Source organism: Staurois parvus, unplaced genomic scaffold (assembly GCF_062004578.1).
Source record: "Staurois parvus isolate SC_StPar_1 unplaced genomic scaffold, SC_StPar_1.0 ptg002721l, whole genome shotgun sequence".
In the NCBI taxonomy this organism is placed as follows: Eukaryota; Metazoa; Chordata; class Amphibia; order Anura; family Ranidae; genus Staurois; species Staurois parvus.
This window is the reverse complement of record NW_028320517.1, coordinates 70001-97773: the sequence shown is the minus strand read 5'-3', so window position 1 is coordinate 97773 and position 27773 is coordinate 70001. Positions and strand designations below refer to the sequence as shown.

The 27773-nt window shown below is 50.2% G+C and overlaps 1 protein-coding gene across 1 annotated transcript; it reads left to right on the top strand.

The window, feature by feature from the left end:
- The first annotated feature begins 2874 nt into the window (after positions 1-2874).
- Positions 2875-20125, top strand: LOC149429392 (uncharacterized). The gene is made up of 3 exons (XM_089666460.1): positions 2875-2992; positions 11679-11798; positions 15488-20125. The coding sequence occupies exons 1-3, from the start codon at positions 2902-2904 to the stop codon at positions 15601-15603; spliced, it is 327 nt and encodes a 108-aa protein (XP_089522586.1). The 5' UTR covers positions 2875-2901; the 3' UTR covers positions 15604-20125.
- Positions 20126-27773: the final 7648 nt, after the last annotated feature.

Here is a 27773-nt window from a genome sequence, read left to right as displayed (position 1 = left end):
GAAGACAGATGGAGACAAAGGGAGATGGAGGGAAGACAGATGGAGACGAAGGGCGATGGAGGGAAGACAGATGGAGATGAAGGGAAATGGAGAAAAGACAGATGGAGAAGAAGGGAGATGGAGGGAAGACAGATGGAGACGAAGGGAGATGGAGGGAAGACAGATGGAGACGAAGGGAGATGGAGGGAAGACAGATGGAGAGGAAGGGAGATGGAGGGAAGACAGATGGAGACAAAGGGAGATGGAGGGAAGACAGATGGAGACGAAGGGAGATGGAGGGAAGACAGAGAGAGATGAAGGGAGATGGAGGGAAGACAGAGAGAGATGAAGGGAGATGGAGGGAAGACAGAGAGAGATGAAGGGAGATGGAGGGAAGACAGTTGGAGTTGAAGGGAGATGGAGGGAAGACAGATGGAGATGAAGGGAGATGGAGGGACGACGGATACAAAGGGAGATGGAGGGAAGACAGATTGAGACGAAGGGAGATGGAGGGAAGACAGATGAAGATGAAGGGAGATGGAGGGAAGACAGAGAGAGATGAAGGGAGATGGAGGGAAGACAGATGGAGATGAAGGGAGATGGAGGGAAGACAGATGGAGATGAAGGGAGATGGAGGGAAGACAGAGAAAGATGAAGGGAGATGGAGGGAAGACAGATGGAGATGAAGGGAGATGGAAGGAAGACAGATGGAGACGAAGGGAGATGGAGGGAAGTTAGATGGAGACGAAGGGAGATGGATGGAAGACAGATGGAGGCGCAGGGAGATGGAAGGAAGACAGAAGGAGATGAAGGGAGATGGAGGGAAGACAGAAGGAGACGAAGGGAGATGGAGGGAAGACAGATGGAGACGAAGGGAGATGGAGGGAAGACAGATGGAGACGAAGGGAGATGTAGGGAAGACAGATGAAGACAAAGGGAGATGGAGGGAAGACAGATGGAGACGAACGGAGATGGAGGGAAGACAGATGGAGACGAAGGGAGATGGAGGGAAGACAGATGGAGACGAAGGGAGATGGAGGGAAGACAGATGGAGACAAAGGGAGATGGAGGGAAGACAGATGGAGACGAAGGGAGATGGAGGGAAGACAGATGGAGACAAAGGGAGATGGAGGGAAGACAGATGGAGACGAAGGGAGATGGAGGGAAGACAGATGGAGACGATGGGAGATGGAGGGAAGACAGATGGAGACGAAGGGAGATGGAGGGAAGACAGATGGAGATGAAGGGAGATGGAGGGAAGACAGATGAAAATGCGGGGTAATGGAAGGAAGACAGATGGAGCCGAAGGGTGATGGAGGGAAGACAGATGGAGACGAAGGGAGATGGAGGGAAGACAGGTGGAGACGATGGGAGATGGAGGGAAGACAGATGGAGACGAAGGGAGATGGAGGGAAGACAGAAGGAGATGAAGGGAGATGGAGGGAAGACAGATGGAGACGAAGGGAGATGGAGGGAAGACAGATGGGGACGAAGGGAGATGGAGGGAAGACAGAAGGAGACGAAGGGAGATGGAGGGAAGACAGATGGAGACGAAGGGAGATGGATGGAAGACAGATGGAGGCGAAGGGAGACGGAAGGAAGACAGAAGGAGATGAAGAAAGATGGAGCAAAGACAGATGGAGATGAAGGGAGATGGAGGGAAGACAGATGGAGATGAAGGGAGATGGAGGGAAGACAGATGGAGACGAAGGGAGATGGAGGGAAGACAGATGGAGATGAAGGGAGATGGGAGGGAAGACAGATGGAGACAAAGGGAGATGGAGGAAGACAGATGGAGACAAAGGGAGATGGAGGGAAGACAGATGGAGACAAAGGGAGATAAGGGAAGACAGATGGAAGACGAAGGGCGATGGAGGGAAGACAGATGGAGATGAAGGGAAATGGAGAAAAGACAGATGGAGAAGAAGGGAGATGGAGGGAAGACAGATGGAGACGAAGGGAGATGGAGGGAAGACAGATGGAGACGAAGGGAGATGGAGGGAAGACAGATGGAGAGGAAGGGAGATGGAGGGAAGACAGATGGAGACAAAGGGAGATGGAGGGAAGACAGATGGAGACGAAGGGAGATGGAGGGAAGACAGAGAGAGATGAAGGGAGATGGAGGGAAGACAGAGAGAGATGAAGGGAGATGGAGGGAAGACAGAGAGAGATGAAGGGAGATGGGAGGGAAGACAGTTGGAGTTGAAGGGAGATGGAGGGAAGACAGATGGAGATGAAGGAGATGGAGGGACGACGGATACAAAGGGAGATGGAGGGAAGACAGATTGAGACGAGGGAGATGGAGGGAAGACAGATGAAGATGAAGGGAGATGGAGGGAAGACAGAGAGAGATGAAGGGAGATGGAGGAAGACAGATGGAGATGAAGGGAGATGGAGGGAAGACAGATGGAGATGAAGGGAAATGGAGGGAAGACAGAGAGAGATGAAGGGAGATGGAGGGAAGACAGATGGAGATGAAGGGAAATAGAGGGAAGACAGATGGAGATGATGGGAGATGGAGGAAGGACAGAGAGAGATGAAGGGAGATGGAGGGAAGACAGAAGGAGATGAAGGGAGATGGAGGATAGACAGATGGAGATGAAGGGGTAATAAAGGGGAGACATATGTCAGATAGAGGGGGGATGGAGGGAAGACGCCCCCAATCTCATTATTGTATGAAACCAGAAATTGGAATATTTTTTGTAGTTGATACTTTAAAGTAGAGCTCCAGCCAATGTCTTCCTTAGTTTTGGTCGGGGTGGGGGAGGGTTAAGCCTTTGTTCCTCCGGTCTGCGCTCCGTCTGGAGAGATTTCCCCGGAGTTGTTTCCAGGTCGGCCATTTCCTGTGCGGTGCTTCTGATGGAGAATCCGATTCATTTTTATTTTTCAGCATGGTGGTGCGATGAAATCCCCGCTATCGTCATGGCTGCAGGACTGGGAACAATTTTCCTCATGTCCATCATCTTGTGTGCTGTCAGCTGTTCTCTTTGGAAGAGGATGGGGTCACACCCAGGTGAGAGCTGACACCAGTATGGTGTATGATGTCTGTGGAGGGGGTCACACCCAGTTGAGAGCTGACACCGGTATGGTGTATGATGTCTGTGGAGGGGGTCACACCCAGGTGAGAGCTGACACCAGTATGGTGTATGATGTCTGTGGAAGGGGTCACACCCAGGTGAGAGCTGACACCGGTATGGTGTATGATGTCTGTGGAGGGGGTCGTACCCAGGTGAGAGCTGACACCAATATGTTTATGATGTCTGTGGAGGGGGGTCACACCCAGGTGAGAGCTGACACTGGTATGGTGTATGATGTCTGTGGAGGGGGTCGCACCCAGGTGAGAGCTGACACCGGTATGGTGTATGATGTCTGTGGAGGGGGTCGCACCCAAGTGAGAGCTGACACCGGTATGGTGTATGATGTCTGTGGAGGGGGTAGTACCCAGGTGAGAGCTGACACCGGTATGGTGTATGATGTCTGTGGAGGGGGTCGCACCCAGGTGAGAGCTGACACCGGTATGGTGTATGATGTCTGTGGAGGGGGGTCACACCCAGGTGGGAGCTGACACCGGTATGGTGTATGATGTCTGTGGAGGGGGTCACACCCAGGTGAGAGCTGACACCGGTATGGTGTATGATGTCTGTGGAGGGGGGTCACACCCAGGTGAGAGCTGACACCGGTATGGTGTATGATGTCTGTGGAGGGGGGTCACACCCAGGTGAGAGCTGACACCGGTATGGTGTATGATGTCTGTGGAGGAGGTCACACCCAGGTGAGAGCTGACACCGGTATGGTGTATGATGTCTGTGGAGGAGGTCGCACCCAGGTGAGAGCTGACACCGGTATGGTGTATGATGTCTGTGGAGGGGGTCGCACCCAGGTGAGAGCTGACACCGGTATGGTGTATGATGCCTGTGGAGGGGGGTCACACCCAGGTGGGAGCTGACACCGGTATGGTGTATGATGTCTGTGGAGGGGGTCGCACCCAGGTGAGAGCTGACACCGGTATGGTGTATGATGTCTGTGGAGGGGGGTCACACCCAGGTGAGAGCTGACACCGGTATGGTGTATGATGTCTGTGGAGGGGGTTCACACCCAGGTGAGAGCTGACACCGGTATGGTGTATGATGTCTGTGGAGGAGGTCACACCCAGGTGAGAGCTGACACCGGTATGGTGTATGATGTCTGTGGAGGGGTTCACACCCAGGTGAGAGCTGACACCGGTGTGGTTTATGATGTCTGTGGAGGGGGTCACACCCAGGTGAGAGCTTACACCTGTATGTGGGGAAAACTCAAATTTAGTTGCCTTCTTCCAGTTTACAAGGTTGATATTCAGTTTTATGTTTTCCAAACAGATTGCAGTGCAGACGAGTCCAATAAGTGGTCAGAAGTAAAAGGTCTTTAATGTTTCTGTCAGTTTAACTTTTATCCGGATCTCCAGACATAACATTTTTCACACCATGAATAGAGTGCTTCTGTTCAGTACTTTTTTGGATTCCATTTTGACTGCATCCCAGATAGCTGGTTTCTGCTTTATAAATGGGCCCTAAAAGCTGAATACACTACAATATACCAATTCCCCATTAAGAAGAAGCTGTCATAATAGAACTGAACAGCAGGAGGCGGCAGTGTGTTACAATACCAGAACTGTACAGGAGGGGGCGGCAGTGTGTTACAATACCAGAACTGTACAGGAGGGGGCGGCAGTGTGTTACAATACCAGAACTGTACAGAAGGGGGCGGCAGTGTGTTACAATACCAGAACTGTACAGAAGGAGGCGGCGGTGTGTTAAAATACCAGAACTGTACAGCAGGAGGCGGCAGTGTGTTACATTACCAGAACTGTACAGCAGGAGGCGGCAGTGTGTTACAATACCAGAACTGTACAGAAGGAGGCGGCGGTGTGTTACAATACCAGAACTGTACAGCAGGAGGCGGCGGTGTGTTACAATACAGAACTGTACAGAAGGAGGCGGCAGTGTGTTACAATACCAGAACTGTACAGGAGGAGGCGGCAGTGTGTTACAATACCAGAACTGTACAGAAGGAGGCGGCAGTGTGTTACAATACCAGAACTGTACAGAAGGAGGCGGCGGTGTGTTAAAATACCAGAACTGTACAGCAGGAGGCGGCAGTGTGTTACATTACCAGAACTGTACAGAAGGAGGCGGCGGTGTGTTACAATACAGAACTGTACAGAAGGAGGCGGCAGTGTGTTACAATACAGAACTGTACAGAAGGAGGCGGCGGTGTGTTACAATACCAGAACTGTACAGGAGGAGGCGGCAGTGTGTTACAATACCAGAACTGTACAGGAGGAGGCAGCGGTGTGTTACAATACCAGAACTGTACAGAAGGAGGCGGCAGTGTGTTACAATACCAGAACTGTACAGGAGGAGGCGGCGGTGTGTTACAATACAGAACTGTACAGAAGGAGGCGGCAGTGTGTTACAATACCAGAACTGTACAGAAGGAGGCGGCGGTGTGTTAAAATACCAGAACTGTACAGAAGGGGGCGGCAGTGTGTTACAATACCAGAACTGTACAGAAGGAGGCGGCGGTGTGTTACAATACCAGAACTGTACAGAAGGAGGCGGCGGTGTGTTACAATACCAGAACTGTACAGAAGGAGGCGGCAGTGTGTTACATTACCAGAACTGTACAGAAGGAGGCGGCGGTGTGTTACAATACCAGAACTGTACAGAAGGAGGCGGCAGTGTGTTACATTACCAGAACTGTACAGAAGGAGGCGGCGGTGTGTTACAAAACAGAACTGTACAGAAGGAGGCGGCAGTGTGTTACAATACAGAACTGTACAGCAGGAGGCGGCGGAGTGTTACAATACAGAACTGTACAGCAGGGGGCGGCGGTGTGTTACAATACCAGAACTGTACAGAAGGAGGCGGCGGTGTGTTACAATACCAGAACTGTACAGAAGGAGGCGGCGGTGTGTTAAAATACCAGAACTGTACAGCAGGAGGCGGCGGTGTGTTACAATACCAGAACTGTACAGAAGGAGGCGGCAGTGTGTTACAATACCAGAACTGTACAGAAGGAGGCGGCAGTGTGTTACATTACCAGAACTGTACAGAAGGAGGCGGCGGTGTGTTACAATACAGAACTGTACAGAAGGAGGCAGCGGTGTGTTACAATACCAGAACTGTACAGAAGGAGGCGGCAGTGTGTTACATTACCAGAACTGTACAGCAGGAGGCGGCAGTGTGTTACAATACATAACTGTACAGGAGGAGGTGGCAGTGTGTTACAATACAGAACTGTACAGAAGGAGGCGGCAGTGTGTTACATTACCAGAACTGTACAGAAGGAGGCGGCGGTGTGTTACAATACCAGAACTGTACAGAAGGAGGCGGCAGTGTGTTACAATACCAGAACTGTACAGAAGGAGGCAGCGGTGTGTTACAATACCAGAACTGTACAGAAGGAGGCAGCGGTGTGTTACAATACCAGAACTGTACAGAAGGAGGCGGCAGTGTGTTACAATACCAGAACTGTACAGAAGGAGGCGGCAGTGTGTTACAATACCAGAACTGTACAGAAGGAGGCAGCGGTGTGTTACAATACCAGAACTGTACAGAAGGAGGCAGCGGTGTGTTACAATACCAGAACTGTACAGAAGGAGGCAGCGGTGTGTTACAATACCAGAACTGTACAGCAGGGGGCGGCGGTGTGTTACAATACAGAACTGTACAGGAGGAGGCGGCGGTGTGTTACAATACCAGAACTGTACAGAATGAGGCGGCAGTGTTACAATACCAGAACTGTACAGAATGAGGCGGCAGTGTGTTACAATACCAGAACTGTACAGAAGGAGGCAGCGGTGTGTTACAATACCAGAACTGTACAGCAGGAGGCAGCAGTGTGTTACAATACCAAAACTGTACAGAATGAGGCGGCAGTGTGTTACAATACCAGAACTGTACAGAAGGAGGCGGCAGTGTGTTACAATACCAGAACTGTACAGCAGGAGGCGGCAGTGTGTTACAATACCAGAACTGTACAGAAGGAGGCAGCAGTGTGTTACAATACCAGAACTGTACAGCTGGAGGCGGCAGTGTGTTACAATACCAGAACTGTACAGAAGGAGGCGGCAGTGTGTTACAATACCAGAACTGTACAGCAGGAGGCGGCAGTGTGTTACAATACCAGAACTGTACAGAAGGAGGCGGCGGTGTGTTACAATACCAGAACTGTACAGCAGGAGGCGGCAGTGTGTTACATTACCAGAACTGTACAGAAGGAGGCAGCAGTGTGTTACATTACCAGAACTGTACAGCAGGAGGCGGCGGTGTGTTACAATACCAGAACTGTACAGCAGGAGGCGGCAGTGTGTTACAATACCAGAACTGTACAGAATGAGACGGCAGTGTGTTACAATACCAGAACTGTACAGCAGGAGGCGGCGGTGTGTTACAATACCAGAACTGTACAGAATGAGGCGGCAGTGTGTTACAATACCAGAACTGTACAGAAGGAGGCAGCGGTGTGTTACAATACCAGAACTGTACAGAAGGAGGCGGCAGTGTGTTACAATACCAGAACTGTACAGCAGGAGGCGGCAGTGTATTACAATACCAGAACTGTACAGCAGGAGGCGGCAGTGTGTTACATTACCAGAACTGTACAGAAGGAGGCGGCAGTGTGTTACAATACCAGAACTGTACAGAAGGAGGCGGCGGTGTGTTACAATACCAGAACTGTACAGCAGGAGGCGGCAGTGTATTACAATACCAGAACTGTACAGAAGGAGGCAGCGGTGTGTTACAATACCAGAACTGTACAGCAGGGGGCGGCGGTGTGTTACAATACAGAACTGTACAGGAGGAGGCGGCGGTGTGTTACAATACCAGAACTGTACAGCAGGAGGCAGCAGTGTGTTACAATACCAGAACTGTACAGAATGAGGCGGCAGTGTGTTACAATACCAGAACTGTACAGAAGGAGGCGGCAGTGTGTTACAATACCAGAACTGTACAGAAGGAGGCGGCGGTGTGTTACAATACCAGAACTGTACAGAAGGAGGCAGCGGTGTGTTACAATACCAGAACTGTACAGCAGGGGGCGGCGGTGTGTTACAATACAGAACTGTACAGAAGGAGGCGGCGGTGTGTTACAATACCAGAACTGTACAGCAGGAGGCGGCAGTGTATTACAATACCAGAACTGTACAGAAGGAGGCAGCAGTGTATTACAATACCAGAACTGTACAGAAGGAGGCGACAGTGTGTTACAATACCAGAACTGTACAGCAGGGGGCGGCGGTGTGTTACAATACAGAACTGTACAGGAGGAGGCGGCGGTGTGTTACAATACCAGAACTGTACAGCAGGAGGCAGCAGTGTGTTACAATACCAGAACTGTACAGAAGGAGGCGGCAGTGTGTTACAATACCAGAACTGTACAGAATGAGGCGGCAGTGTGTTACAATACCAGAACTGTACAGAAGGAGGCGGCAGTGTGTTACAATACCAGAACTGTACAGCAGGAGGCGGCAGTGTGTTACAATACCAGAACTGTACAGCAGGAGGCGGCAGTGTTAGAATACCAGAACTGTACAGCAGGAGGCGGCAGTGTGTTACAATACCAGAACTGTACAGGAGGAGGCGGCAGTGTGTTACAATACCAGAACTGTACAGCAGGAGGCGGCAGTGTGTTACAATACAGAACTGTACAGAAGGAGGCGGCAGTGTGTTACAATACCAGAACTGTACAGAAGGAGGCAGCAGTGTGTTACAATACCAGAACTGTACAGAAGGAGGCGGCAGTGTGTTACAATACCAGAACTGTACAGAAGGAGGCGGCAGTGTGTTACAATACAGAACTGTACAGGAGGAGGCGGCGGTGTGTTACAATACCAGAACTGTACAGAAGGAGGCAGCAGTGTGTTACAATACAGAACTGTACAGAAGGAGGCGGCAGTGTGTTACAATACCAGAACTGTACAGAAGGAGGCGGCAGTGTGTTACAATACCAGAACTGTACAGAAGGAGGCGGCAGTGTGTTACAATACCAGAACTGTACAGAAGGAGGCAGCGGTGTGTTACAATACCAGAACTGTACAGAAGGAGGCGGCAGTGTGTTACAATACCAGAACTGTACAGGAGGAGGCGGCGGTGTGTTACAATACCAGAACTGTACAGAAGGAGGCGGCAGTGTGTTACAATACCAGAACTGTACAGAAGGAGGCGGCAGTGTGTTACAATACCAGAACTGTACAGAAGGAGGCAGCGGTGTGTTACAATACCAGAACTGTACAGAAGGAGGCGGCAGTGTGTTACAATACCAGAACTGTACAGAAGGAGGCAGCGGTGTGTTACAATACCAGAACTGTACAGAAGGAGGCGGCGGTGTGTTACAATACCAGAACTGTACAGCAGGGGGTGGCGGTGTGTTACAATACAGAACTGTACAGGAGGAGGCGGCGGTGTGTTACAATACCAGAACTGTACAGCAGGAGGCAGCAGTGTGTTACAATACCAGAACTGTACAGAATGAGGCGGCAGTGTGTTACAATACCAGAACTGTACAGAAGGAGGCGGCAGTGTGTTACAATACCAGAACTGTACAGAAGGAGGCGGCGGTGTGTTACAATACCAGAACTGTACAGAAGGAGGCGGCAGTGTGTTACAATACCAGAACTGTACAGCAGGAGGCGGCAGTGTGTTACAATACCAGAACTGTACAGCAGGAGGCGGCGGTGTGTTACAATACCAGAACTGTACAGCAGGAGGCGGCGGTGTGTTACAATACCAGAACTGTACAGCAGGAGGCGGCGGTGTGTTACAATACCAGAACTGTACAGCAGGAGGCGGAGGTGTACTACTCTTATGGAATCTTCGTACCAAAAAATATATATATATTTTTGATGTTTTCTGTGCTATTTTGGGTACAATAAAGTTTACCTAAACGCAAACATAATATATTGCAGCTCACAGGCCTGCACTGGTGGTTTTTCTTTTTTCTTCATTCATTGATCCTGCCTGTAACACTTCCTTCCTAGGGCACCCACCTTCATTTACTGTCTGTATGGAGCTGGAACGAGTTCTATTTGGATCGAACGTTGGCTGTTTGGGCGTTTTTCTGAACGATGAACATTTGGGGCGTTCTTAGTGGATGGATGTGAAGCAATGGCCGATTTCAGGCTCTACCTCCTTACAAACCATTGAGGTCCCGGGCCCATTCACATACACGGCCTGGAATCCTTGGCAGGGACAGCGGTGCCATGGCTGAAATACTGGATGGCCATTTTGTCAATGGTTGCTATGGAAGCGGTGGTTGCTGGCATCCATCACATCCTTACCAACCTCTGACGTCACCCCGCCCATTCACTTATTTGTTCGGGAGTTTCCAGCAATATAAACAAATGGAGACAGGGACACGGTGACATCACTGGACATATTTGGGCAGTGATGTCACCACTAACTCCTCCTCTTCCTTTATATAGCCAATGACAGCTCGGATAGCCGACATTCAGCCAGTGCTCCTGTCAGGGATTGGTGGTGTGTGGTGGGTCATCAGGTTTTATTTTTTAGGCGAGTCTGTGATGGTGGACATTGTGAGTGATGATGGATTTACGATGAGGGAATTTTTTTTTCATGTTACATTGTCACATCCCCAATCATGTGCATTAATCTCTGTCCTTCCAGTGACGTCATCGTGTTACATTGTATCATCCCCAATCATGTGCATTAATCTCTGTCCTTCCAGTGATGTCATCGTGTTACATTGTATCATTCCCAATCATGTACATTAATCTCTCTCCTTCCAGTGACGTCACCGTGTTACATTGTATCATCCCCAATCATGTACATTAATCTCTGTCCTTCCAGTGACATCATCATGTGACATTGTATCATCCCCCATCATGTACATTAATCTCTGTCCTTCCAGTGACGTCATTGTGTTACATTGTATCATCCCCCCTCATGTACATTAATATCTCTCCTACCAGTGACATCATTGTGTTACATTGTATCATCCCCCATCATGTACATTAATCTCTGTCCTTCCAGTGACGTCATGGTGTTACATTGTATCATCCCCCATCATGTGTATTATTCTCTGTCCTTCCAGTGACATCCTCATGTTACATTGTATCATCCCCCTCATGTACATTAATCTCTGTCCTTCCAGTGACATCATTGTGTTACATTGTATGATCCCCCCTCATGTACATTAATCTCTGTCCTTCCAGTGACGTCATCGTGTTACATTGTATGATCCCCCCTCATGTACATTAATCTCTCTCCTTCCAGTGACATCATTGTTTTACATTGTATCTTCCCCCATCATGTACATTAATCTCTGTCCTTCCAGTGACGTCATCGTGTTACATTGTATCATCCCCCATCATGTACATTAATCTCTGTCCTTCCAGTGAAGTCATCGTGTTACATTGTATCATCCCCCATCATGTGTATTAATCTCTGTCCTTCCAGTGACATCCTCATGTTACATTGTATCATCCCCCTCATGTACATTAATCTCCGTCCTTCCAGTGACATCATCGTGCTACATTGTATCATCCCCCATCATGTACATTAATCTCTGTCCTTCCAGTGACGTCATCGTGTTACATTGTATGATCCCCCCTCATGTACATTAATCTCTCTCCTTCCAGTGACGTCATCGTGTTACATTGTATCATCCCCCATCATGTGTATTAATCTCTGTCCTTCCAGTGATGAAGGGGGTGGAGCTGGAAGCCCTGACACAGAATGTGACAGCAGAATGCAGCGTGAATCTTCCAGGTGACTCCGGGAAAAGTGAGCCTCTGACAACCAATGACAACGGGATCTGCGGTGAGCAATCTTCTGACAACTCAGCCATACCTCCTCCTCTGTAGAAATGTCTCCTCCCCTCCTCCCAACACGACAGATATTCCACCAACTCATCGTTCTGGATTATTGTCTATTGCTAGGAATGGGGTGCCACGTATCAGTGGAAGGTGATAATGTTGGGAATGGGGTGCCACGTATCAGTGGAAGGTGACAATGTTGGGAATGGGGTACCACGTATCAGTGGAAGGTGATTAGGTTGGGAATGGGGTGCCACATTTCAGTGGAATAGGATTAGGTTGGGAATGGGGTGCCACGTATCAATGGAAGGTGATTAGGTTGGGAATGGGGTGCCACGTATCAGTGGAAGGTGATTAGGTTGGGAATGGGGTGCCACGTATCAGTGGAAGGAGAATTGGTTGGGAATGGGGTGCCACATTTCAGTGGAATAGGATTAGGTTGGGAATGGGGTGCCACATTTCAGTGGAATAGGATTAGGTTGGGAATGGGGTGCCACGTTTCAGTGGAATAGGATTAGGTTGGGAATGGGGTGCCACGTATCAGTGGAAGGTGATTAGGTTAGGAATGGGGTGCCATGTATCAGTGGAATAGGATTAGGTTGGGGATGGGGTGCCACGTATCAGTGGAAGGTGATTAGGTTGGGAATGGGGTGCCACATTTCAGTGGAATAGGATTAGGTTGGGGATGGGGTGCCACGTATCAGTGGAATAGGATTAGGTTGGGAATGGGGTGCCACATTTCAGTGGACTAGGATTAGGTTGGGAATGGGGTGCCACATTTCAGTGGAAGGTGATTAGGTTGGGAATGAGGTGCCACATTTCAGTGGAAGGTGATTAGGTTGGGAATGGGGTGCCACATTTCAGTGGAATAGGATTAGGTTGGGAATGGGGTGCCACATATCAGTGGAATAATATTTGGTGTGGGAATGGGGTGCCACATTTCAAAGGAATAGGATTAGGTTGGGAATGGGGTGCCACATTTCAAAGGAATAGGATTAGGTTGGGAATGGGGTGCCACATTTCAGTGGAAGGTGATAAGGTTGGGAATGGGGTGCCACGTATCAGTGGAAGGTGATTAGGTTGGGCATAGGGTGCCACGTATCAGTGGAATAGGATTAGGTTGGGAATGGGGTGCCACGTATCAGTGGAAGGTGATTAGGTTGGGAATGGGGTACCACGTATCAGTGGAAGGTGATTAGGTTGGGAATGGGGTGCCACGTATCAGTGGAATAGGATTAGGTTGGGAATGGGGTGCAGAATTTCAGTGGAATAGGATTAGGTTGGGAATGGGGTGCCACATTTCAGTGGAATAGGATTAGGTTGGAAATGGGGTGCCACATATCAGTGGAAGGTGATTAGGTTGGGAATGGGGTGCCACGTATCAGTGGAAGGTGATTAGGTTGGGAATGGGGTGCCACATTTCAGTGGAAGGTGATAAGGTTGGGAATGGGGTGCCACATTTCAGTGGAAGGTGATAAGGTTGGGAATGGGGTGCCACATTTCAGTGGAAGGTGATAAGGTTGGGAATGGGGTGCCACATTTCAGTGGAATGTTATTAGGTTGGGAATGAGGTGCCACATTTCAGTGGAACCAGATTAGGTTGGGAATAGAGTGCCATATTTCAATGGAATAAAACAAGTTGGGAAATAGGATTAGGCCTGGAATGGGGTGCCACGTTTTCTTGGAATAAAAATAGGTCTAGAAAGTGATTAGATTTAGAACGCCACATTTCAATGGAATGGGATTGGTTCAAAATGGAACTAGACGTGGAATCAAGTGGCACATTTCAGTGGAATTTAGTTTGGGAATGGGATTAAACTATTGGGATTAGACTAGGACTGGGGTGCCACATGAATGTAACAACAACTGTTTGGGATGCCACGTTTACACTGAATGTGTCATCAGGCTGGGAAGCGGATTAGTCTTGGGATTGGGAACTGCATTTCAATGGAATGGGATTAAGTAGGGAACAGGGTGGTGCATCTCATGGAACATGGTTAGGCTGGAAATGGGATTAGCCAGGGAGCAAGGTACCACACTGTGACAAGGAAAGGAATTAGTGCCATTAAACTGATCTGAACCAGATCTGAAATCATCTGAACAGGAATAGGTTGGAGACGGGATCAAGCTGGGAATGGAGAGCCACATTTTGGTGGAAAGGGTATTAGGTTGGCAATGTGGTGTCTGGGATTGAGATTGGGGTGCCATACTGAAATGTAATAGATTCGGCTGGGAATGGGCTGCCACATTTCAGTGGAATATGATTAAGTTCAGAATGGGGTGCCACATTTCAGTGGAAGGTGATTAGGCTGGGAATGGGGTGTCACATTTTAATACCCCAAAAATTAGGTTGGGATTGGAATGTGGCCTTTCAATATAAAGGATTCAGTCCAGAATGGGACTAAACGTGGAATGGGGTGCCACATTTCAATAGAATTTAATTAGGTTTGCAATGTGATTAGACTGGGACGCCGCTTGACGAAGGGGCCTTCGGTGGCTCCAAAACGTTGCAGCTGTTGATATTATGTGACCACTAAATAAAGATTCGAACCCTTTGGAAGATTCCTTGGTGGGCTGGTGACATTTTTCTTTCTGGATTGTCTGCAATTCCCAGCCTGTGGTCACTACAGCACCCAAACACCATTTACAGCCACTTGCAGGATCACGTGTGTTGGGAAAATGACATTTAGACTTGGAATGGGGTGCCACATTTCAGTGGAATAGGATAAGGCTGAGAATGTGGTGCCAGGTTTCAGTGGAATGTAAAAAGGCTGAGAATGGGGTGCCACATTTCAGTGGAATGGGATAAGGCTGAGAATGGGGTGCTACATTTCAGTGGAATGCGATAAGGTTGAGAATGGGGTGCCACATTTCAGTGGAATGGGAGAAGGCTAAGAATGGGGTGATACATTTCAGTGGAATGCGATAAGGTTGAGAATGGGGTGCCACATTTCAGTGGAATAGGATAAGGCTGAAAATGGGGTGCCACATTTCAGTGGAATGGGAGAAGGCTAAGAATGGGGTGATACATTTTAGTGGAATGCGAAATGGCTGAGAATGGGGTGCCACATTTCAGTGGAATGGGATAAGGCTGAGAATGGGGTGCCACATTTCAGTGGAATGGGATAAGGTTTGGAAAAGGGTGCCACATTTCAGGGACTAGGTTGGGAAGAGAGTGACACGTTCCAGTAGAACAGAATTAGTTTGTGATAGGTTTAGGGATTAAGCAAGGAATGAGATGCGATACGTTAAAGGAAAGGGATTGGGTTGGGAATGGGGTGCCACGTTTCAGTGAAACAGGATTAGATTTGGAATGGTGTGCCCCAGTTCATTGGAATGGGGTTGGGATGGATTAAACCGGGAAATAGGGTGCAGCATTACAGAAGTACGGGACTGGATGGGGAATGGGGTTCCACCTTTTATTGGAAACGTTTAGGCTCAGAATGGAATGCCACATTTCAGTGGAACATTTGGGGTCTCTTCACAAGGTGGATGTGTTGAAATGTCTCCTTGTTGTACAAAAATTCATAATTCTTTATGCTGCACCTCAATTTCGGTTCATGAAATGTCCGGCATCCTGCTGTAATCTACACGTGACCCCTTCCTGACCCCCCACTCTTACTTTAATTTTTTTTGTTCCTCTCTGTGTCACGCTTTTCTTTCTCTCTATAATTTGGTGTCCATCTTCCGCAGACGTGGAGAACTGTGCCTCTGAAGCCACCCAGGATTCCCAGGACATGGCCAACAATTTTCCTTCTCCTGAGAACAACCTTCCAGAGTTCCCGGATGTCCCACCACTTGCGGAATAGACCCTCCACTCCTCTCCAGAGGACCACCTAACTTGAGGACACGTCGCAGTTCATCTACCCATTCTTCATGTCAACTGCCCCTCTATGACTCTGGACTGTATACTGGTTCTTTATGAGAGCAGTTCCTCTCTGACTCCAGACTGTGTAACAGTTCTCAATGACAATTGCCACTCTATGACTCTGGACTGTATACTGGTTCTCCATGACAACTGCCCTCTCTGACTCCAGACTATATACTGGTTCTTCAAGACAGCAGTTCCTCTTTGACTCCAGACTGTATACTAGTCCTCCATGGCAGCACCCCCTCTTTGTCTCTGGACTGTTTTACTGGTTTTCCATGACCACTGCCCCTCTCTGACTTGGGACCATGTAATGGATCTCCATAAGAACTGCACCTCTCTGACTTCGGACTGTGTACCAGTTCTCCATGACAACTGCCCTTCTCTGACTCTAGACTATATACTGGTTCTCCATGACAACTGCCCCTCTTTGACTTCAGATTGAATACAGGTTCTTCATGATAAGTTACCCTCTCTGACTCTGGACTGTATACTAGTCCTTCATGGCAGCACCCCCTCTCTGACTCCAGACGGCATACTAGTCCTCCATGGCAGCACCCCCGCTCTGACTCTGGACTGTATACCAGTCCTTCATGGCAGCACCCCCTCTCTGACTGCAGACGGCATAGTAGTCCTCCATGGCAGCACCCCCTCTATAACTCTGGACTGTATACTAGTCCTCCATGGCAGCACCCCCTCTCTGACTGCAGACGGCATACTAGTCCTCCATGGCAGCACCCCCTCTATAACTCTGGACTGTATACTAGTCCTCCATGGCAGCACCCCCTCTCTGACTCTGGACTGTATACTAGTCCTCCATGGCAGCACCCCCTCTCTGACTCTGGACTGTATACTAGTCCTCCATGGCAGCACCCCTCTCTGACTCTGGACTGTATACTAGTCCTCCATGGCAGCACCCCCTCTCTGACTCTGGACTGTATACTAGTCCTCCATGGCAGCACCCCCTCTCTGATTCCAGACTGTATACTAGTCCTCCATGGCAGCACCCCCTCTCTGACTTTTGACTGTACACAAGTCCTCCATGGCAGCACCCCTCTCTGACTCTGGACTGTATACTAGTCCTCCATGGCAGCACCCCCTCTCTGACTCTGGACTGTATACTAGTCCTCCATGGCAGCACCCCCCCTCTGACTCTGGACTGTATACTAGTCCTCCATGGCAGCACCCCTCTCTGACTCTGGACTGTATACTAGTCCTCCATGGCAGCACCCCCGCTCTGACTCTGGACTGTATACTAGTCCTCCATGGCAGCACCCCCTCTCTGACTCTGGACTGACTCTGCCATGACATGACCTATTCCTATGCAGTATACAGACCAGGAGTCACGCAGGTGCGCCCAGCCCCGGCGAATCATCTCACAGCTTTTCTGTCCGCTCGTTCTGGAATATAATCACTTTCCATGCACTATTCATAGTCTGACCTGGGAAGTCAGAATGTGGATTGGTGGTCCCAGAGGAAAAAAAAATATTACAAAAAATGAAGAATGCCATCAAAAATGGGAAAAGCCACCACTTTGAGGAAACTTCTTCTCTGTTGTGCACACATTTGCGCATTGTGTGAAATCAGTTTGGACATTTTATGTATTAGGGGATATTTACTAAAACTGAAGAGTGAAAGATCTGGTGCAACTTTCCATCGGAAACCAATCGGCTTCCGGGTTTTATTGTCAAAGAGCGGAAGTTTGAGGCTGATTGGCTGCCATGCACAGATTCTGAGTGCACCAGGTTTAGTAAATCTACCCCGTGGTCTCCTCTAACCTAACATGCCAGGCCCCAGGTCTGGGGGGGGGGGTATAATGGGCCCCCCTGCACTCCAGGAGATGAGGAACTGTTATAATCTGTACAGACCTGGTGTGTTATGGAGCACCGGAGGTTCAGGAACACTCCCGGATGTAACACTCCCGGCTTTGCTCAGCCTAGAACCACCACTCACATTGCTCTGATGTAAATATATTGTAACTCAGCCCTCAATTCTGCTTCAGAAGGAATCCAGTTTAGGGTGCAGGGGGCTAGGTGAGAGTGGGGGGACCTCTGAGAATGGAGTCAGGTTGGGAATGGGGTTAAGATGCTAATCAGATTAGGCTGAGAAAGGGATAAGGCTGGGAATGGAGTGAAATTGGTAATTGGGTTAGGTTGGGAATTTGGTGAGGTTGGGAATGGGGCAAGCCTGGGAATAGAGTGAGGCTGGGAATGGGCTTAGGCTATGAATGGGTTAAGGTTGGGCATAAAGTGTGGCTGGAAACGGGGTGAGGATGGGAATAGAGTGAGGCTGGGAATGGGTATAGTAAGGCCGGGAATTAGGCAGAGAATAGGGTGAGGCTGGGAATAGGTTTATCTCGGCAATGGGGAAATGGGTTAGAAACGGTCTGAGGTTGGGAATAGGGTGAGATTGGTCATTAGGTTAGGTTGGGAGCTGGGTGAGGTCAGGAATGGGACTAGATTAGGAATGGGGTGAGGCTGGAAATTGGGGGAGGTTGAGAATGGAGTTAGGCTAGGAATGGGGTGAGTTTGGGAATAGAGTAAGGTTGGGAATGGTGCAAGGCTGGGAGTGGGCTTAGGCTATGAATGGGGTAAGGTTGGGCATAGAGTGGGGCTGGGAATGGGGTGAGGATAGGAATAGAGTGAGGCTGGGACGGGGCTAAGGCTGATGATGGGATTAGGTTAGGAATGGGCTGAAGTTGGGTATTGAGTGAAATTGGTAAGTGGGTTCGGTTGGGAATTTGGTGAGGTTGGAAATAGGGAGGAGCTGGAAATGGGATGAGGTTGAGAATGAGCTAAAGCTAGAAATGGGGTGAGGTTGGGAATAGAGTGAGGTTGGGAATGGGGCAAATGCTGGGAATGGAGTGAGGCTGGAGATGCGGCTTAGGCTATGAATGGGGTAAGGTTGGGCATAGAGTGGGGCTGGAAATGGGGTGAGGATGAGAATAGAATGAGGCTGGGAATGGGGTTAGTAAGGCCGGGAATTAGGCCGAGAATAGGGTGAGGCTGGGAATAGGGTTATCTTGGGAATGGGGAAATGGGTTGGAAACGGTCTGAGGTTGGGAATAGGGTGAGATTGGTCATTAGGTTTGGTTGGGAGCTGGGTGAGGTCAGGAATGGGATTAGATCAGACATGGGGTGAGGCTGGAAATTGGGGGAGTTTGAGAATGGAGTTAGGCTAGGAATGGGGTGAGTTTGGGAATACAGTAAGGTTGGGAAGCTTGGGAATAGGGTGAAATTGGTAATTGGGTTAGGTTGGGAATGGGGAGGAGCTGGAAATGGGGTGAGGTTAAGAATGAGGTTTGGTTGAGAATGGGATAAAGCTAGAAATGGGGCGAGGTTGGGAATAGAGTGAGGTTGGGAATGGGGTGAGGATGGGAATAGAGTGAGGCTGGGAATGTGATGAGGTTGGCAATTAGGATAGATTGGGAATCGGATGAGGCTGGGAATGGCGTGAGGTTGGGAATGAAGTGGAGTTGGCAATGCAATGAGATTGGCAATTGGATGAGGCTGGGGATGGGGTGAGGTTGGGAATGGAGTGGAGCTGGGAATGTGCTGAGGTTGGCAATTGGATGAGGTTGGGGATGGGGTGAGGTTAGGAATGGAGTGAGGCTGGGAAGAGAGTGAGGTTGGGAAGAGAGTGAGGCTGGGAATGGGGTGAGGTTGGGAAAACAGTGAGGCTGAGAATGGGGTGATGTTGGGAAAACAGTGAGGCTGGGAATAGGGTGAGGTTGGGAAAACAGTGAGGCTGGGAATGGGGTAAGGTTGGGAATACAGTGAGGCTGGGAATGGGGTAAGGTTGGGAAGAGGGTGAGAATGGGGTGGGGATGGGAATGAGGTTTGGTTGAGAATGGGGTGAGGTTGGGAAATACAGTGAGGCTGGGAATGGGGTGAGGCTGGGGAATGGGGTAAGGCTGGGGAATGGGGTAAGGCTGGGGAATGAGGATTGGTTGAGAATGGGGTGAGGTTGGGAAATACAGTGAGGCTGGGAATGGGGTGAGGCTGGGGAATGGGGTAAGGCTGGGGAATGAGGATTGGTTGAGAATGGGGTGAGGTTGGCATTTAGGCTAGATTGGGAATTGGGTGAGGCTGGGGATGGAGTGAGGCTGGGGATGGAGTGAGGCTGGGGATAGAGTGAGGCTGGGGATAGAGTGAGGCTGGGGATAGAGTGAGGCTGGGGATGGAGGGAGCTTGGTAACGGGATGAGGTCGGAGTGGGGAGCGGTTGATAACTGGAGGAAAAAGATAATACCACAAGATTTATTTTTGTCCTGTGATAGGAAGATCTCTAGGACCGCTGAGGTCGGACCGCGTGTGAATGTCGAACTGTATTGATTGTTGTAGAATTGACTTTGTTACTTTTTTAAGTTGAATTATTTGTTAGGTTTCTGTTTGCGATGTCTATGCTGATTGGTTTAATAGAGGAGCGTATTTATCAAGCTCCAATGAAATCAATGAAACCTCACGTGACTTTCGGAAATTTTTTGGCTTAGTCTGATACTTATAGGGAATTGATGTAAAAATGATAGGTGGGAACTCATGACATACTTGTGGGAGGGGACCATTTTCAGCCCTAGAGCCAATCACATACCTCCTAATTTTGGAACTTGAGAAATATGAACACCATGGAATGGAGAAGACGTGGGGTTTGCCAAAAAATGTGTGTGGCTAAATTGCACTAAATATTGGGCGTGGCCTTCAGTAGCGTGGTTGAATGGAGTCTAAGCCCACGTACCATATTTTCCAATGTGTGTCGGGTTTCTTGAGGACCACCACAAGGTGAGTCGGTGAATACCATAGCATTGAACCGGAGGGCTCCCTAATTAGGGACTGGTAATAATAACAAAACATGTAATGTGTAGCTTTTATTTTCAGAGTATTCCACGTACCACGTAGACCAGTGATGGCCAACCTTTGTGAGCCCGAGTGCCCAAACTGCAACCCAAAACCAACTTATTTCTTTCAAAGTGCCAACACTGCAATGAAACCTGAATATTGAGCTTTTGGTTTAGAAAAGAACAACTCGTACAGAAGTGCGAACTGATTAACAGCTTTTGTCCTAAAAGAAAAACACAATAACAGAGCTTTCAATTATACAGTTTTCTTTTATTGAAAAAAACATCAACTCTACATATTCATGTATTTTTGGTTAAGAATGCATTTGCTGAGCACTCGTAAGGATGCATTGCTGGACTTGTATTGGGCCTTACTCTGGGTTCTTTCCCTGCTTCTACAGGTGTTGCATTAGTAAAAGGTAACTAGTTGCCGACCGCAGATATCCGAATGACGGTTTCACTGCAGCCGGCCAGTTCTGGGTGGACGTCATATGACGTCCCCCCAGAACGCGCTCTCCTGCGCTCCCCAGGGGGCGCGCACCCGGCGATCTCCGTGATCGCTGTGTCCTACGGACACAGCTGATCACGTGATGTGGTAAAAGGCCAATCACAGCGGCCTTTTACCACGTGATCAGCAGTGTCCAATGACACGCTGATCACAGGGAAATGCAAGTGCCGGTTCTCGGCTGCACTTTCCTCTCGCTGTCAGATCGTGAGGAAAGTACTGCCGAGAACCGGCAGTTGTCAGAGCGAGGATCGGCACCGATCATCAGGGCCACTGATGATCAGTGCCCTGATGATCGGTGCCCAGCAGTGCCACACACAAGTTCCGCCCACCTGTGCCCAGCAGTGCGCCCACTAGCTCCGCCCACCTGTGCCCAGCAGATCACCCACCTGTGCCCAGCAGTGCACCCACCTGTGCCACTCTGCAGTGTCACACACCTGTGCCCAGAAGTGCCACCTACCTGTGCCCAGAAGTGCCACCCACCTGTGCCCACCAGTGCCACCCACCTGTGCCCACCAGTGCCACCCACCTGTGCCCACCCACCAGTGCTGCCCACCAGTGCCACCCACCAGTGCAGCCCAGCAGTGCTGCCAGTCAGTGCCACCAGTCAGTGCCCAGTGGTTGTGCCAGTCAGTGCCGCCAGTCAGTGCCCAGCAGTGATGCCAGTCAGTGCCATCTATCAGTACCCATCATCAGTGTCACCTATCAGTGCCGCCTATCAGTGCTGCATATTAGTGCCGCCTATCCGTGACACCTCATTAGTACTGCCTATCAGTGCCCTTTAGTGCTGCCTTTCAGTGCCCATCAGTGCCGCCTATCAGTGCCCATCAGTGCTGCCTCATCAACACACATCAGTGAAGGAGAAAAATTACCTGTTTGAAAAATTTTATAATAGAAACAAAGAAACTTTTTTTTTTTTTTCAAATTTTTTGCACTTTTTTAATTTATAGCGCAAAAAGTAAAGCACCACCAAAAGAAAGCTCTATTTGTGAGAAAAAAATGATCAAAATTTCATATGGGTACAATGTTGCATGACGGCGCAATTGTCAAAGTGTGGCAGCGCTGAAAGCTGAAAATTGGCCTGGTAAGGAAGGGGGTAGAAGTGCCTGGTAGGCGAGGGGTTAACAAAAAAACCGGATGAAACACCCAATAGAAATCTATCCCTACCTATACCAAAAATATTATTGTCACACTTCACAAAAAAAAATAGGTAATTAATACATAATTGTAGAAGAGCAACTCACGTGTTTGTAGATAAGCGTAAATCGTCCAACGTCCTGCGAAATAACAAGGTACGCTCTGCTGCTGCTGACGGCTCTGCCGGGCGACTGTAGAGAGGAACCCAGGAGAGGGGGCTGGAATGAAAAAACTTCATGAAAAAAGGACACAAGTTCAAGTAACTACCATAATATATACTACCACCTTAAGGTGAAACTGCAGCCCGGGGGGCCAGATGTGGCCCTTTCCTTACTTTTATTAAGCTCTTGGGATACTGTAATATTCACTGATACCAACAATAGGGCATAATTCCCCCCACTCACACCAATAGGGGGCATAATTCCCCCCAATGACACCAATGATGGGGCACAATTCCTCCAAATTACACCAAAGATGGGGCACTATTCCCCCCACTGACACCAATGATGGGGCACTATTCCTCCCAATGATACCGATGATGGGACACTATTCCCCCCACTGACACCAATGATGGGGCACTATTCCTCCCACTGACACCAATGATGGGGCACTATTCCTCCCACTGACACCAATGATGGGGCACTATTCCTCCCACTGACACCAATGATGGGGCACTATTCCTCCCACTGACGCCAATGATGGGGCACTATTCCTCCCACTGATACCAATGATGGGGCACTATTCCTGCCACTGACACCAATGATGGGGCACTATTCCTCCCACTGACACCAATGATGGGGCACTATTCCTGCCACTGATACCAATGATGGGGCACTATTCCTCCAAATTACACCAAAGATGGGGCACTATTCCCCCCACTGATACCAATGATGGGGCACTATTCCTCCCACTGATACCAATGATGGGGCACTATTCCTCCCACTGACACCAATGATGGGGCACTATTCCCCCCACTGATACCAATGATGGGGCACTATTCCCCCCAATGATACCAATGATGGGGCACTATTCCTCCCACTGACACCAATGATGGGGCACTATTCCTCCCACTGACACCAATGATGGGGCACAATTCCTCCCACTGACACCAATGATGGGGCACTATTCCTCCCACTGACACCAATGATGGGGCACTATTCCCCCCAATGATACCAATGATGGGGCACTATTTCTCCAAATTACACCAAAGATGGGGCACAATATTTCCCAATGATGCACAACAAGGAGCACTGCTATGTGGGCTGCAGGCAAGCTGGGGAACTCCAGGCACAGTACAAGTGTCAGAGAGATCAAGGCTGGAGCAAGATGGCTGCTACTCACAGAGTTGAGGCACAAGTCAGGCAGATCACACAGAGAGCGGGCCAAGTGTAGAGGAGGCAGGCTTGTCGTGGTGATGCACGCGTGGAGGAACAGGCAAGGAGCTCTTCAACGGCACGTCCTCTCAGATCTCCATGCCCTCCGAGACAACTATATTTCTGCCCGTACGTCACTGGCCACGCCCACCTCGGCTACGTCACCGCTGGCCCTGCCTAGAGAATTGTGGGAGATGTAGTTTTGAGGGGGGTGCGGTGCGGCGTTACGGGATCAGTTTATGTCAGTATTTAATTATTCTCCTGGCGTGCCCACAGGTAAGGCTCGGCGTGGCCGGCTGTGGCACGCGTGCCACGGGTTCGCCATCACTGACATAGACTGTCCACCGTGTGCCCACAAAATACTCTGTAATTCCGGTGCTGTGAATGAAAGTCTCAGCTACATAAACAATAATAATAGTAGACTAGACACGACCCTCAAAACCCCAAAACGACATCAAAGGTCAGATCTCGATAAAGTACCAAGTGTAGCAATCAGGACTATATCATAGCAGGAAGGACTATGTATCCTGGAGACCCGTACATCGCTGGTCAGGAGGGGTTCCTAGGAGGAAGAATGTCCCAGAGGTCCATTCAATGGGGGGGGGAATGATCTGAAGTCGATGGTCCCTGGGTGGAAGAATGTCCTTGAATCCGGGGAAGGAAAAAAATCCCGGAGTTGGTGGTCAGGGGAAAAAAAAAAAGCCTGGTGTGGTGGGAGGAAAAAATTCCCAGTGTTTGGGTCTATAAAAGGTAATATGTCCTGACCTTGGTGGTCAAAAAAAGATGGATTGGCTTAATTCGGGAGTGATGGGGGCAACGCTAATACTTGGGGGGATGAGGGGGGCAATGGGGACCAGAGAGCGTGGGGGAATAATGCATAGTAAGGGGTGGAGGGGAGAAATGGTACCTAGAGGGGGGTGGGGTGACAACAGTGCCTAGGTAGGGAACAATAGTTTCCAGTTAGAGGATATATGAAGAAGTTGTGCCCAATAGAGGGTGAAGGGGGCAATAGTGCCCATCATAGGGTGGTGGAAAACAGGGCCCGGTAGTGGTGGAAGAGGAGCCATAGTGCCCATCAGGAGGTGGGGAAAAGCAACAGTGACCAATAGGGGATGAAGGGGAGCAATAGTGCCCACCAGGGGGTGGGGGAAACAATAGCACCCAATAGGGGATGAAGGGGAGCAATAGTGCCCATGAGGGGTGAAGGAAAACATAATACCCAGTGCGGGGAGGAGCGGTGGAGCCCAGTGCGGGGAGGAGCGGTGGAGCCCAGTGCGGGGAGGAGCGGTGGAGCCCAGTGCGGGGAGGAGCGATGGAGCCCAGTGCGGGGAGGAGCGGTGGAGCCCAGTGCGAGGAGGAGGGGTGGTGCCCAGTGCGGGGAGGAGGGGTGGTGCCCAGTGCGGGGAGGAGGGGTGGCGCCCAGTGCGGGGAGGAGCGGTGGAGCCCAGTGCGGGGAGGAGCGGTGGAGCCCAGTGCGGGGAGGAGCGGTGGCGTTCAGTGAGAGGAGGAGTGGTGGAGCCCAGTGCGGGGAGGAGCGATGGAGCCCAGTGCGGGGAGGAGCGGTGGAGCCCAGTGCGAGGAGGAGGGGTGGTGCCCAGTGCGGGGAGGAGGGGTGGTGCCCAGTGCGGGGAGGAGGGGTGGCGCCCAGTGCGGGGAGGAGCGGTGGAGCCCAGTGCGGGGAGGAGCGGTGGCGTTCAGTGAGAGGAGGAGTGGTGGAGCCCAGTGCAGGGAGGAGCGGTGGAGCCGTGTGGGGAGGAGCGGTGGAGCCCAGTGCGGGGAGGAGCGGTGGAGCCCAGTGCGGGGAGGAGCGGTGGAGCCCAGTGCGGGGAGGAGTGGTGGAGCCCAGTGCGGGGAGGAGCGGGGGAGCCCAGTGCGGGGAGGAGTGGTGGAGCCCAGTGCGGGGAGGAGTGGTGGAGCCCAGTGCGGGGAGGAGTGGTGGAGCCCAGTGAGAGGAGGAGCGGTGGAGCCCAGTGCGGGGAGGAGTGGTGGAGCCCAGTGCGGGGAGGAGCGGTGGAGCCGTGTGGGGAGGAGCGGTGGAGCCCAGTGCGGGGAGGTGCGGTGGAGCCCAGTCCGGGGAGGAGCAGTGGTGCCCAGTGTGGGGAGGAGTGGTGGAGCCCAGTGCGGGGAGGAGCGGTGGAGCCGTGTGGGGAAGAGCGGTGGAGCCCAGTGCGGGGAGGAGCGGTGGAGCCCAGTGCGGGGAGGAGCGGTGGAGCCCAGTCCGGGGAGGAGCAGTGGTGCCCAGTGTGGGGAGCCGAGCAGGGCCGCTATTAGAAACCACTGGGGCCCGTCCAGCCAACCTGACAGGGCCCCTTCAAATAAACACACTTTACTATAGTCCAGTTATGAATGAACACAGTGATGATCGATGCCGATCACTCCTTGTGTTCATTCAGGGAAGGACGGGGCTGGTAAATGCGACATATTCACAGGGTTCCTTCCCCCACTCTCCATCCTGAAGGATCCTATAGAGAAGGTTTTTTCCCAGTGACACCAGCCAGAGAACCGGAAGTGTGGGTGTCACTGGAACAGGAAGGAACAGACATCACGGTCTTTTTTGGGGGGGAGCAAAAGAGGAATGAAAACCTGCCAGAGGATCGAACCCCTCCCCCGCTCTGTGCAAAACCAAAGAAAAAGTTCTGTCTGGAAAAAAAAATTTTTTTTCTAAAAATAGAATCGGGACGAAGTTTCCACAAAGTGAACGTAAAACAATCTGCACAGCGAGATCAGCGGCAGGAAGTCATCGAAGGCGACGCGCAGCTGAGAGCGAAGGAAACCAGATCTCACCTCTTGATAAAAACGCCCCACAGATGGTGAATCATCCTCATTGGATGGAAGTCGTTCTCTTCATCCGAAATAAAACCGATAAACTTCAAACCAGCCGACTGACAATACTTCCTACTCTGTACTGCGCCGCGGTGTATGTCAGAGATACGTACATGTATACTAGTGTGTGACTGTGGGGGAGGGGACATTAGAGTGTAAGCTCCTCTGGTACAGAGACTGATGGGACTGCGGGGGGAGGGGACATTAGAGTGTAAGCTCCTCTGGTACAGAGACTGATGGGACTGTGGGGGAGGGGACATTAGAGTGTAAGCTCCTCTGTTACAGAGACTGATGGGACTGTGGGGGAGGGGACATTAGAGTGTAAGCTCCTCTGGTACAGAGACTGATGGGACTGTGGGGGAGGGGACATTAGAGTGTAAGCTCCTCTGGTACAGAGACTGATGGGACTGTGGGGGAGGGGACATTAGAGCGTAAGCTCCTCTGGTACAGAGACTGATGGGACTGCAGGGGGAGGGGACATTAGAGTGTAAGCTCCTCTGGTACAGAGACTGATGTGACTGTGGGGGAGGGGACATTAGAGCGTAAGCTCCTCTGGTACAGAGACTGATGTGACTGTGGGGGAGGGGACATTAGAGTGTAAGCTCCTCTGGTACAGAGACTGATGGGACTGTGGGGGAGGGGACATTAGAGTGTAAGCTCCTCTGGTACAGAGACTGATGGGACTGTGGGGGAGGGGACATTAGAGTGTAAGCTCCTCTGGTACAGAGACTGATGGGACTGTGGGGGAGGGGACATTAGAGTGTAAGCTCCTCTGGTACACAGGCTCATGCACTTTCATAACTAAACTCCTCCCCACCCCACAATTGGATAGTAAAAAGAGGAGCAGCCAACTGATGAGCTCAACTCTATCACTCTGCTCTCTACACCTTCCACATGCTCCTTGAACTGCAATATCCAGCAGTGACCAACCAGAGCCTGATATATACTATATCTGTGATGTCATCATTAGTATTAATGGGAGGGAACGCCTGGGATACATCAGAGCAAAGCAAAATATATGCAGTACATGTGCATCTTCCTGTGAGAGACGAGAGATACAAAGTAACATTGTTTATAAACATCGATCAGACGGGAGATAGAGAGATACAAAGTAACATTGTTTATAAACATCGATCAGACGAGAGATGGAGATACAAAGTAACATTGTTTATAAACATCGATCAGACGGGAGATGGAGATACAAAGTAACATTGTTTATAAACATCGATCAGACGGGAGATGGAGAGATACAAAGTAACATTGTTTATAAACATCGATCAGACGGGGGATAGAGAGATACAAAGTAACATTGTTTATAAACATCGATCAGACGGGAGATGGAGAGATACAAAGTAACATTGTTTATAAACATCGATCAGATGGGAGATAGAGAGATACAAAGTAACATTGTTTATAAACATCGATCAGACGGGAGATGGA

Bases quoted from the DNA above. Each gene is read 5' to 3' on its own strand.
- LOC149429392 (XM_089666460.1), top strand. From the start codon at position 2,902: ATGGCTGCAGGACTGGGAACAATTTTCCTCATGTCCATCATCTTGTGT. The intron at 2,993-11,678 runs GTGAGAGCTGAC...CTGTCCTTCCAG, and splicing joins GAGGATGGGGTCACACCCAG to TGATGAAGGGGGTGGAGCTG. The intron at 11,799-15,487 runs GTGAGCAATCTT...CATCTTCCGCAG, and splicing joins CAATGACAACGGGATCTGCG to ACGTGGAGAACTGTGCCTCT.